The sequence below is a fragment of the Lepisosteus oculatus genome, chromosome 3 (assembly GCF_040954835.1).
Source record: "Lepisosteus oculatus isolate fLepOcu1 chromosome 3, fLepOcu1.hap2, whole genome shotgun sequence".
In the NCBI taxonomy this organism is placed as follows: domain Eukaryota; kingdom Metazoa; phylum Chordata; class Actinopteri; order Semionotiformes; family Lepisosteidae; genus Lepisosteus; species Lepisosteus oculatus.
The window spans coordinates 74,859,582-74,872,687 of NC_090698.1; the positions used below are offsets into that span (position 1 = coordinate 74,859,582).

The following is a 13,106-nucleotide window of genomic DNA, read 5'->3' on the forward strand; positions in this document are numbered from 1 at the left end:
CTCTCTGGACACTGCACACTGAGGACATTTACTGTGACTCTGGACACTGGACACTGAGGACAGTTACTGTCAGTCTGGACACTGAGGACAGTTACTGTGACTCTGGACACTGGGCACTGAGGACAGGGGTTCCTGGGGCTCCTGGGGGGTCGAGGACAGGGGGGGCTCCTGGGGATCCTGGGGTCAAGGACGGGGGGGTTGGGGACAAGGAGGGCTCCTGGGGGGTTGAGGACGGGGGGGGCTCCTGGGGGGGGTCACTGGGGGTTGGGGATGGGGGAGGTTCTTGGGGTTCCCGGAGCTCCTGGGAGGGTTGGGGACAGGGGGGGCTCCTGGGGCTCAGACTCAGACAAGTCTAAGCTTTGGGGGCAGCACAGTTCTGGTCACAAGTAAACAGCTCTGTCCTGCTCTCCCTGTGCGCTGTTCTCCACAGCCATCTGGAACTTCCCCGGGAAGGAGCAGCACTGTCTCCCCCTGCAGGCGGGAGACACCGTGTACATCCTCGAGCTCTGTGGAGGTAGGCAGTGCACACTGGTGCTGGAGAGTCAGCAGGACCCACAGCAGCCCAGGCTGTCAGGCTGTGGAGGAAGTGGGTCTTTCAGAAGCCTCCAGCCCCACAGTGCAGATCAGCTTTCACTCCCGCTGCTATGAAGCTTGAGGTCACGACACTCGCTCAAAGCCAAAATCCGAAAAAGAACTAGATAATTACCATGAATGAAAAATAGATTGCATGAAAGTCATATTAGCAGAAGTATTTTAAACCCTTTGCTGTAGCAATTGTAATAATTGAGGTGAGCAAAATTAGCTTAACGAGCCACACAATTAGCTGGGTGGCCTCTGTGTGCAGTAACAGTTGTGTGCATGATTTCAGAATAAATGCAAAACAGCTCAGGTAGAAAGCTGAGGAAACACACTGATGAGGAGAAGGATGTGAAGGTGATCATTAAGAGGTCTGAGCAGCTGTACCAGGAGCTACTACAGCTCACTGACCTCTGCGCCAGTGAGGAAGACAGGAAGGAGAGGATGTCACAGAGAAGGTCCAGCAGGGAGCTGCATCAGCATGGATAGACTGCAAAGGAACAAGTAAAGGTTTATTCTAGCTGAAAAGAAAAGAGACACAACATTTCGGCTGTGGAGCTTTCTTCAGGAGTTTGACACCTTCAGGCGTTGTGTCTCCTTTCTTTTCAAACTTTGTCTTGTTCCGATGTCACAGAGAGCTCTGCTCTGTCTCTGTGTCATCGCTATTTCTCTCTGTCTCTCCCTCAGGGTGGTACAGAGGCTACACTCTGAAGAACAGGGCTGTCTGGGTAAGACTCCTGAACTCCTCTCGTGTGTGGGAGTGGGTGGGTGTTTGTGTGTTGTGTGATGTGTGTGACATGAGTCCATACACACAGACTCAGTCCTTCCTTAGTCCCATTGTGAACAGCTTATGTCACCCTGTAGAAACAGAAAAGTTTTAATTCAATCCTCCAGATGTCAGACACCAGGGTTCATTCAGAGCAGGAAAGATGAGGAAGCACTGACTGGAAGTTGCTTCTAAACGATGTTTTGCATTTCCTCGCCAGGGTTGTGGAGTCTCTGCAGCAGTGACGAGTGATACAATGCCTTTTCCCTTGGCTGGCTCATGGACCGTGCTCTGAGCCCGATCTCACTGGTTAGCACAGTGAAACCAGAGCAAACACCAGCCACTCAGGCCAGGGGACCCCCCGCAGGGGACCCCACACCTGCTGGTTTGAGTTCCGCTGAGCTATTTCAGTAACTGAACCAACAAGCTGACTGATAATTTTGGAGACAAGTTGCCAAATCCTGGAGAGGTTCAGTTACCTCTGAAACAGTAGTATAAACAGAGAAAGAGTTCAAGTGAGTCCTGTTGTAAGTCTCTGAGCCCCAAACCCCGAACCCCGAACCCCGTGAGGACAGTCTGTCAGAGGAGGAAACCAGGAACTTTTTGTTTAAGCCATACTCTAACTCAATCCTTCACTCACGGACACACAACCGAAATCACCACACTGCACACAGGACACACAACTGTAATCACCACACTGCACACTGGACACACAATCAACAACACCACACTGCACACTGGACACACAATCAACAACATCACACTGCACACAGGACTCACAATCAACAACACCACACTGCACACAGGACTCACAATCAACAACACCACACTGCACACAGGACACACAACTGAAATCACCACACTGCACACTGGACACACAATCAACAACATCACACTGCACACAGGACTCACAATCAACAACACCACACTGCACACAGGACACACAACTGAAATCACCACACTGCACACTGGACACACAATCAACAACACCACACTGCACACAGGACTCACAATCAACAACACCACACTGCACACAGGACACACAACTGAAATCACCACACTGCGCACTGGACACACAATCAACAACATCACACTGCATACAGGACTCACAATCAACAACATCACACTGCACACAGGACTCACAATCAACAACACCACACTGCACACAGGACGCACAACTGAAATCACCACACTGCACACAGGACGCACAATCCAGCATTTCTCTGGTCTTGGCCAGAGCACCACGCTTGCCGCGGGGTCAGCTCCGCTGCCTGTGTGAGACCAGGGCCGACTGCGCGAGATCCTTCTGTTCAGCGCTGACACTCATCTCCTCCCTCTCATTCCCAGGGGATTTTCCCAGCTTCCTTCATCCAGCTGAAGAACGCGCGGGTGGAGGTGAAGGGGTAGGTGCTCAGTGGGTGGGTGAAGTCAGAGACCGCTGGCGACCAGCAGACTCCCACCTCTTGGCTGTCTGCTGCATGGAGCTGGAGCCCAGTCCCCATGTCCCGTCTGTCCTGGAGGGGGCGCCGGAGCCCAGTCCCCATGTCCCGTCTGTCCTGAAGGGGGCGCCGGAGCCCAGTCCCCATGTCCCGTCTGTCCTGAAGGGGGCGCCGGAGCCCAGTCCCCATGTCCCGTCTGTCCTGAAGGGGGCGCCGGAGCCCAGTCCCCGTGTCCCGTCTGTCCTGAAGGGGGCGCTAAAGGAACAGGTGCACTGGAGACCTGTGAAGTCAGCAGTAATCACCGGAACACAGAGGAGAGAAATAACAGAGGCGTATGAAAATATCTTGTGCGCCTCAGCTCAATAAGCAACAGGCGGAGGGCTTCATGCATTTCTGATATATCTTCTGAGACAGAAATAGGGATGTGCAATAAACCCGTGGGTCTGCAAACCACAAGCGTTCAGGCGTCTGAAAGTCTCAGGCGCATGTGCAGGTCTAAAACTACAGTGTCTAAATTTACACTGTGTGCTGCGCAGCAGGGCTGGTGCGTCTGATAGCAGAGGAAGACGATGGGCACCAATACCCAGAGTTCACTGGGCAGACCTGGAGTCGCAGGGCTGGCAGGTTCATGTCCGCCTGCAGGCTCTGACAGGGAGCGTCTTGTGTGGGGGGCATTGGGGCTCTTCCACATGCTCACCATGTCCGCTGCTCGAGCCTGGCCTGGGCCAGCCCCCCTGAGGAGGCACAGGGCCTGCTGTCCCTCGTCAGCTTGACACTCGCCCTCACCTCAGTGATGTGTCTGGGAGGAGCCCCCAGGCGCCCATGCCTACATGACAGAACCATTCAAACCAGATCTAGAAGCTGCTACAAACTGATATCATGGTGATTCGTGCAAGCAAGCAGGCTGGGGATTACACAGTTTTTACAGGACTGTGTAAATTGCTCAGGAAAGACAAGAGGAGGAGGAGTGACATTGAATGCTGGAGAAAGTTCACGCAGAGCCTGCCCTGAATCCCAGTGACATTGGCTTCAGGTGCTCAGGGCCTGACCAGAGACCAGTCCTTCAGGCCAGTGGGGTCAGACCCATAAACACTAGCTTCACCTGCCCTCTGATGGACACAGTTCATAATGCTCTTATTTACACATTTTATTTTCTCAACCATAATGTTAATGAGTGTCTTGTTTCCTCCAGAGTGAAGGAGCAGGTCTGGGAGACACTGGGCCAGCTAGTAGAAATCTTCACAGTGGATGAATGGATCTATGAGAAATCCTAGCGATGTTAAACCTGCAAAGACAGCTCACATGCCAATAGAACAATACACACAGCCTGTAGAAGAAACTGGAAATACTCGTCTGTCCATTTCACATGAGATGATATAAAATTGCAGGAGGGGGAAGGTGATCCAATTAGGCGGCAGCTTGAATCCTGACCAGGTCTAGTGCAAGTGATCACATTACTCCTGTCCTGGAGTCCTTGCACTGGCTTCCTGTCAAGTTTTGCATCGACTTTAAAATCCTCATGCTCACCTACAAGGCTCTGCATGGCTGGGCACCTTAGTACCTGTCTGAGCTGTTATCGTCCTGCTCCCCACCTTGCAGTAACAGGAGAGCACCATCCCCAGTGAGCTCCCCTGCTCACAGACCCCGTCTCTCTCTCTCCACAGGAATAGGGAGACCATCATTCCCAGTGAGCTCCCTCTGGCCCAGGAGATCACCTGCACGCTTAGAGAGTGGGCAGTCAACTGGAAACAGAGCTACCTGGTCAGTCTGGATGCCTGCTGTGTGTCTGACCTGCTGTCTGTGTGCTGTATTTCCAAGGGACACAGAGGGTGGGCAGACTTATTTTTTAATTTAGTCCTCCTGCGCATCCTCACAGTGTGCCATGTCTGTGGATGAAACATTAAACTGAAACTGAAACAGAAGGGTGGTCAGTACAGATCTCAGGACACAGCCTGTAAGAGTAGGGTGTCCAGACTACTAGTCAGTACAGATGTTCTCAATCTGGTGAAGACCAGACTCCACACACTGGGAGACAGAGTATTCTCCTGTGCTGAAGACCAGACTCTACACACTGGGAGACAGAGTATTCTCCTGTGCTGAAGACCAGACTCCACACACTGGGAGACAGTCTTCTCACTGTGCTGAAGACCAGACTCCACACACTGGGAGACAGAGTCTTGTCACTGTGCTGAAGACCAGACTCCACACACTGGGAGACAGTCTTTTCACTGTGCTGAAGACCAGACTCCACACACTGGGAGGCAGTCTTCTCACTGTGCTGAAGACCAGACTCAAACACTGGGAGACAGAGTCTTCTCACTGTGCTGAAGACCAGACTCCACACACTGGGAGACAGAGTCTTCTCACTGTGCTGAAGACCAGACTCCACACACTGGGAGACAGTCTTCTCACTGTGCTGAAGACCAGACTCCACACACTGGGAGACAGAGTCTTCTCACTGTGCTGAAGACCAGACTCCACACACTGGGAGACAGAGTCTTCTCACAGTGCTGAAGACCAGACTCCACACACTGGGAGACAGTCTTCTCACTGTGCTGAAGACCAGACTCCAGGCAGTGACAGATCCTCTCGTTCATCCTCTATCGGAGACTCCACAGTAGCCATTGCAGACACCACTAAACTGTAGTTTAGCTTCACTTACAGTTTTGCTTTGAGCTTCCTGGAAACCAGTCCTGAGCGAAGCTGTGTTGGAAGCTGGTGGAAGGGCTCGTGTGCTCCCCCTGCAGGACGGGCGGGGCCAGCTGTTCCATCGGGTGGGTGCGATGATGTGTGAGCTGATGGAGAGGCGGAGCCAGCTGCAGTCAGGGACGCTGTCCAAGGACAAGCTGCTGGAGCTGCAGCAGCAGGTCACCTCCCAGATTGACCAGGGCAACCGGTATGTTCACCCAGACTGACCACTCTAATCTCTGACTGACTATTCACTCGTCAGACTGACCACTTCAACCACTCAGATGTTAGAATGACCACTCATCCATCTGAGCTGTGCCTCTGACCCTTGACTCTCCCTCTGACCCCTCTGACCTGTGACTCTCTCTCTGACCCCTCTGACCCCTCTGACCTGTAACCCTTTCTCTGACCCCTCTGACCCCTTTGACCTGTGACCCTTTCTCTGAGCTGTGCCTCTGTTTGCAGGCTGTTGAAGTTGGACCTGGTGGTCCGCGGGCCGGAGGGTACGGTTCTGAACCCAGATAGCACCGGCGTGGTCAGCCTGTACAGAGCTCACCGGGACACCAGCCTCCGCACTGAGCAGCATTGTGTGAGTGTGAGAGCTGACGGCCGGTCAGCGCGAGGGCCGGCCCTTCCGCCTGACCCCCCTCCCTCTCCGCAGGTCCAGTCGGAGGGAGGAGCGCAGAAGGTCCCGCAGCTCTCGTCCCCCATGCGCAGCCTCTTCCTGTCCGTGAGGAACTTCGTGTGCCGGGTGGGCGAGGAGACAGAGCTCTACATGTCTCTGCACGATCCCGCGGAGCAGAGAGCCATCAGGTGAGACCCAGGCCAGCCCGCTGTATCCTTGTAACATACCCTAAGGCACCTCTCTGAAGTCGTGGTTGCACCAGGTTCCTAGACCAAGACGTTACTAAAACTCAAACCAGCAAGACAGACCTAATGGTTGTGACATCTGCTGGTTGGAGGAAGATGTGGACTTCACACTGTTGCCACTAGAGGGCAGTCTTAGTCCAGGTGTTCGAGATGCCTCCATACCGGGTGGCTCTGTGTTGTTCAGAGGAGGCAGAGATCAGTGAAATCAGTGATCAGTGAAAGGAAGGATTGCAGACAAGAGGAGGCCAATAAGGCCTAAGTCACAGGGCTGGGAAGACTGTTACAGACACCCACAACTCATTGTGTAAAGAAACATTTCCTATTTTTCTATCTAAAGAAATTATATTTTACCTATCAGGTACAGCCTGTATCCTTGTTTCAGTACACATAGATAACACTGTCTATATCCCCAAGGATTTTAAATACTTGAAGCAAATCTGACCATTTCCTTTGTTGCTGAGTGAGGAAATGTAGCTGTATATGACAATAACCAATAACCATTCCTGTTGCTCTTCTTCAAACTCTTACTAAGTTTGTATGTTCTCTCTGTGTTTGTGTGGGTTTCCTCTGGGTGCGATTGGATTAATGTTGGATTAATTGGCCTCTGGGAAAACTGGCCATGGCGTGAATGTGTGTGAGTGTGTTTGAGGGTGGAGTGTCTGAGTGTCTGAGTGTCTGAGTGTGTGAGGGTGTGAGGGTGTGTGTGTGTGTGTGTGTGAGTGTGTGAGTGCGAGTGTGTGTGTGAGTGTGTGAGGGTGTGAGTGTGTCTGTCTGAGTGTGTGTGAGTGTGTCTGAGTGTCTGAGTGTGTGAGTATGTCTGAGTGTCTGAGTGTGTGAGTGTCTGAGTGTCTGAGTGTGTGAGGGTGTGAGGGTGTGTGTGTGTGTGTGAGTGTGTGAGGGTGTGAGTGTGTCTGTCTGAGTGTGTGTGAGTGTGTGAGTGTGTCTGAGTGTGTGTGTGTGAGTGTGTGAGGGTGTGAGTGTGTCTGTCTGAGTGTGTGTGAGTGTGTGAGTGTGTCTGAGTGTGTGAGTGTGTGAGTGTCTGAGTGTGTGAGTGTGTGAGGGTGTGAGTGTGTCTGTCTGAGTGTGTCTGTCTGAGTGTGTGTGAGTGTGTGAGTGTGTGAGTGTGTGTGAGTGTGTGAGTGTGTGAGTGTGTCTGAGTGTATGTGTGTGTGTGTGAGTGTGTGAGTGTGTGTGAGTGTGTGAGTGTGTGAGTGTGTGAGTGTGTCTGTCTGAGTGTGTGAGTGTGTGTGTCTGAGTGTGTGAGTGTGTGAAGGTGTGAGTGTGTCTGTCTGAGTGTGTGTGAGTGTGTCTGAGTGTGTGAGTGTGTGAGTGTGTGAGTGTGTCTGTCTGAGTGTGTGTGAGTGTGTGTGAGTGTCTGAGTGTGTGAGTGTGTGAGTGTGTCTGAGTGTGTGAGTGTGTGAGTGTGTCTGAGTGTATGTGTGTGAGTGTCTGAGTGTGTGAGTGTGTGTGAGTGTGTGAGTGTGTGAGTGTGTCTGTCTGAGTGTGTGTGAGTGTGTGAGTGTGTGAGTATGTCTGAGTGTGTGAGGGCTCCAGCCCTCCCATGACCCTGTACTGGATGGAATGCTTAGTTAAAGAAATCCCATACTATCTGAACAATTCCTGAGATGGAGGAAAACTCCTCTAAATATGTTTTTTACATGTTGCATTTATACTGTACATGAATACAGTGGCCTTAAGTTCTTGCACTTTGTTCCTTATGCTTGTAGCCCTGAGGTATGAGCACTTTTGAATGGGAGTGTTGCTTGTTTGAGGTCTGTACTCAGTGTTGCCCTGGGCTTTCCTGATCCACCAGAATTGCCCTGTTGTGAGCTGCTTGCCCACAGCTCCCCAGCTGAAATACTCCTGAACTACTCCACACTAACTCCCCCAGTACAGCTGCGCCCCTTGGTTCAGGCGCCCCCTGTCATGCCTGAACAGTCCCACTGTTCCAGAAAGACCCCAGTGCCCCAAAATCTAAACCCCTCTTCTCTGCACCAGTCCTTCAGCCTCAGGTTCTATCTCTGTACCTCCTGTTTTTCCGAATTGCTGCAGTGTGGTGTAGGGGCCAGTAGGGGGAGCTGCTGCCTTTTGTGCTGTGCCAGTGCTGCTGAATAGTGTGCAGGACCTGACCTGTAGAATAATGACCTGGAGCTCCTGTTGGGAATCACTGCAGAGCAACTTGAAGCCAAAGGCAATCTGCTCGCTGCTCATCTCCAGAAGCCCGTATGAATATGCAGTTTGACCTCCTTGGTGTCAGGAACAGATCCTCCTCAGACGAGTGTGGAGACACCTTATGCCTCCAAAACCTTGAAGATTCAGCACTCACTTGCAAAAACACGGGCCAATTTCCAGCTCCTGGATGATCTGGTAGACTGTTCAATCCCTCCTCCAGCACCCGAGACCAACTGGACTCCAGGTGTGAGGATAGCCGGAGAGCTGACTGGGCTGCAGAGGCCACAGTCCTGCCACTGCAGCCCGGGTGTGAAGCTGAATCAAGGACCTTCTCTCTCGCAATACCTGCATTCAGAAACTGGTCCTCACACAACCAAATGAGAACTGGCCATTTGCTACAGTGTACATGTTTGGTTGTTTGGGAGCTGTTATGGTTTCCCAAAGACTACACCATCGGTCTGGGTGGTGTGCATCGTCTGCCCCACAGCCCCTGGGTCCTGGGCAGCTGTACGTGGTGAGTCTGCCTGTTCTTCCTGTGCTGGTGTGGGTGTTGCCTCCCAGAGGTATGCAGGTGAGGACTGATGGCTTCTCCCGGGATTTACACCCCTGATAAGGTGGCAGGGCTCATGGGGGAGTGGTGTTAGCCCAGCCCCCTGTTTGCAGACCACTCGTCTGCACCACCCCAGTTCTTCACCGCTGACTGGGCCGCGAGTCCGGCCCAGAACTAGGCCTGTTCTGAGGTTAGTTAAGACAGTCGGATCCGGGGAGGTTTGGGAAGAGGGAATCGGGCTGACCAGAGCCACAGCCTGACTCTCCACAGGTCAGATGTGCCCCTGAGCTGAGCTGCTGGTCCGGCTGTCTCCACGGAGAGGCGCCCTGTCTCCCACAGCCGGGCTGCTCTCGCCCAGGTCGCTGAGGGCACGGGGCGTGTGTCACGTGAGTGAGAGTGTGCCGGGGCAGCAGGCGGAGGGCACCAGGCAGGATGTTAGACTTCTACTTGCCCAGCAGGGGGTGCCCGCTTTGAGCTGCTGGGGGGAGTCCTTGGTTTCAGAGTGTGCACCAGGGACCGCTTGGATACTTCAGTGATTTTTCAGCCCGGTGGCTGAGCCCAAGCAAAGCAAAGTGATATAATGCACAGTGAAACTGTGCTAAGTCATGCAGAAAGGAAATCAATTTTTAATAGATTGTTATAGCACTCATCTATTTTTAATATAGAGCTTCAAGATACATATATTGTGAAGCTGAGCTGTATAAGTAAGTGAAATGTATGCCTTGTGTAATTCAGAAATACATTAATATAGTGCCAAGCACTTTAGTACTGTTAAACTACTCCAGCCTTGACAGCAACAGGAAAGTCAGGGCCAGGGTCAGGGGACCAACAGAGCGTGCGGAGCCACAGGGAGCTTCTCTGGTGCTGGAGGGGCGGGGCACGAGAGCCCGGGCCGGGTCCTTCCAGCAGGGAACCAGGAGAGTGCTCCTGGAGTGCAGGCAGGGAGCTGCGGGGTCTGTTCACCTGGGGCAGCAGGAGTGAGGCTCTGGTGTGCAGGAACTCTGTGGTCTCCAGCCCTGAGTCTCAGGAGCACTTTCAGAAGGGACTGGGCAAGCTGGAGATCACAGGCATCTTGCAGAGACCCAGCTGGCTGTGATCAGAATCCCAGTCCTGCTCTTGGCTCCTCTCTTCCTGAATAGTCAGGGACAGTGCAGACCCCCACAAGGGACAGCGGCGCACACAGGCCGGGACTCATGGAGAAGCGTTGATGGGGATTTTTTGAGTAGCCTCAAGAACAGCCATGGGATGAAATTAGTGTTACTTTAATTGAATTCTGTTTGAATAGCAGCAGGATGGCACGATGGTGCAGAGGTCAGCATTCCCGCCTCTCAGCGCTGGGGCCCTGGGTTCAATTCCTGGGGTGCTGTCTGTGTGGAGTTTGCATGTTCTCATTATGTATGTGTGGGTTTCCTCTGGGTGCTCCGGTTCCCTCCAAGAGTCCAAAGATATACCAGAAGGTTAAGTGGCCTTTGTGAAAACTGGCCCTGGTGTGACTTTGTGAGTGTCTGTGTGAGTATCTGCACTGTGATGGACTGGTGTCCTGTCCAGGGTGTATCCTGCCTCCTGCTGTGATAGACTCCAGCTCCCTGCGCCCCTGAACTACTGAAAGAGGTTAGAAAATGGATGGATGTTTAGTAATAAGAGCTGATAGTGCACCTGGTGTGAATTCGGATATTAAGGTCAGACAACAGTGAGAAAGGCCTTGGTGGGCTCCTCATCACAGTCTTGTGCTTGTGCTCAGTGCTGTGTTTAATGCTTAAGAGTGATGTACAAACAGCAAGAGCAGTGAATAGCTAATTGATTGCAGGATCTCTTGCAGCCATTTCTTAAAGGGAACCAGAGCTTCAACAATATAGCTAGACAGCCCTTTGTGTAAATAAGTGCCTCCCGTTCTTTGTTTTAAATACATTTCCATGTTGTTTCCTCTTGTATCCACAGATTTGTGTTTCACTGTTTATTCTGAAACTATGTACTCAGTGGTGCGCATTTAGTACAAGGTGTTCAACATTAGTGCAAAGGAACAAGTAAAGGTTTATTCCCTGCTGAAAAGAGAAGAAAAGAAACACGTTTTGGCTGTGAAGTCAACCACCCGAAGAAGACTCCACAGCTGAAACTTTGTGTTTCTTTTCTTCTCTTTTCAGCTGTAATAAACATTCACCTGTTCCTGGCTTGAACTAGTTCAATATTCAGTGTGATGGGGTCATTGCTCTATGTGTACTGTGCTCTGTGCTGTGTGTTCAGTGTGTTGTGCTCTGTGTTGTGTGTTCTTTGTGATGTGGTCTGTGATTGTGTTCAGTGTGGTGTGCTCTGTGTTGTGTGTTCTTTGTGATGTGGTCTGTGATTGTGTTCAGTGTGGTGTGCTCTGTGTTGTGTGCTCTTTGTGATGGGGTCAGTGCTGTGTGTTCAGTGTGGTGTGCTCTGTGTTGTGTGCTCTTTGTGATGGGGTCAGTGCTGTGTGTTCAGTGTGGTGTGCTCTGTGTTGTGTGTTCTTTGTGATGTGGTCTGTGATTGTGTTCAGTGTGGTGTGCTCTTTGTTGTGTGTTCTTTGTGATGGGGTCAGTGCTGTGTGTTCAGTGTGTTGTGCTTTGTGCTGTGTGTTCATTGTGATGGGGTCAGTGATTGTGTTCAGTGTGGTGTGCTGTGTGGTGTGTGTTCTTTGTGATGGTGTCAGTGCTGTGTGTTTAGTGTTGTGCTCTGTGTTGTGTGTTCTTTGTGATGGTGTCAGTGCTGTGTGTTCAGTGTGTTGTGCTCTGTGTTGTGTGCTCTTTGTGATGTGGTCTGTGTGTTCAGTGTGGTGTGCTCTGTGTTGTGTGTTCTTTGTGATGGGGTCAGTGCTGTGTGTTCAGTGTTCTCTTTGCTGAGTGCTCTTGATACTGGCACTGTTTTAAGAGTTGTCATTAGGAGTATGAGGATATTTATTGCCTGTGCTGTGAGCTCTTTAAATATTAAATAATGACTTCAGAGTAAAGGGAATGTAATATGATATTTAATTAAGAGTCCTGCTTTATGAACATGCATTATGAATTATGGTGAGCGACACACGCATAGCACTTTGGCGAAATTTGCCCTGATATTCTATTGCATAATGGGATTGTTATTAGCACAGTGGCCTTGAAACATGTAGACAAGATTAGTCTTCCAAGTGTCTGCATCGTATTCTAGGAAACTATCTACATACATCAGTGAAGGATGAGTGGATACTTAGTTCTCCAATTGAGCTGTTTTATTTCTCTGAGTGTTGGTCCTCTGTGCAACAGTTGATTAGTTCCTGAATGGTGGGCAGCTAGACCATGAAATCTGACACCCCAAGTCCGGCAGACACAAAGGACAGAGGTGTCAGGGCCGCCAGCCTGCCCGGCCCAGCCCACAGGAGAGCTGACCAGTGCCAGCAGCGGGGCGATGACTACAAGCGCCGCCGCACGTATTATCTCAGCACCACAAGCCTACCGTGCGGCAGGCTGCAGTATTTCAGACATTCAAACCCGCTTCTTGCTGCTCGGTATTGAGTCTACTGTTAGAGAGCCCGGCATGGCGTTTATTCTGTACCTTGCATTCTTCTGGATACTGGACTCCCCTTTTGCCTCTCGACCTTGACCTCACCTTTCGTTTCGGATTGTTTGCCTCTATTAGTACTTCCTGGATTTCGAACCCCCTTTCTCCTGTTGACCACGATCTCGCCTGACGTTCCGGATTGTTCGCCTGGCTCGACACCTACCTACTCCTGCGTCTGCACAGGATCCACATATCTCTTCATTGGGGATTCCTTACAAGAGGCACCCCAAGTCCGACAGTCATAAAGGACAGAGACACCCCAAGTCCAGCAGGTCACAAAAGACAGAGGCACCCCAAGTCCGACAGTCATAAAGGACAGAGACACAGACCAGATTCAACACTGGGATGAGTGTTTTTTAAAGGTGTAGTGAAGCATCTCTCTCTCTCTGGATTTGTTCAACAGTTTTTCGGGCTTTTCCTGTGAAACACATTTTGACACAGACCAGGGTGTTTGATATCCTCAGTGGAGAGGGGCTCAGTGTGAGCAGCAGCC

General features: G+C 51.4%; 1 protein-coding gene across 2 annotated transcripts in view; it reads left to right on the forward strand.

The window, feature by feature from the left end:
* LOC102698393 (dedicator of cytokinesis protein 2-like) overlaps positions 1-13,106 on the forward strand; it is a 257,475-nt gene that overhangs the window by 7,659 nt on the left and 236,710 nt on the right. The window contains exons 2-8 of one of the 2 annotated variants that reach the window (XM_069187591.1): positions 431-514; positions 1,264-1,304; positions 2,690-2,745; positions 4,446-4,542; positions 5,529-5,677; positions 5,935-6,058; positions 6,131-6,282. In XM_069187591.1, the coding sequence (XP_069043692.1) occupies positions 431-514; positions 1,264-1,304; positions 2,690-2,745; positions 4,446-4,542; positions 5,529-5,677; positions 5,935-6,058; positions 6,131-6,282 (703 nt within the window). Of the gene's footprint in view, positions 1-430; positions 515-1,263; positions 1,305-2,689; positions 2,746-4,445; positions 4,543-5,528; positions 5,678-5,934; positions 6,283-13,106 lie in introns of both variants that reach the window. The other variant, XM_069187590.1, reaches the window with a different exon arrangement.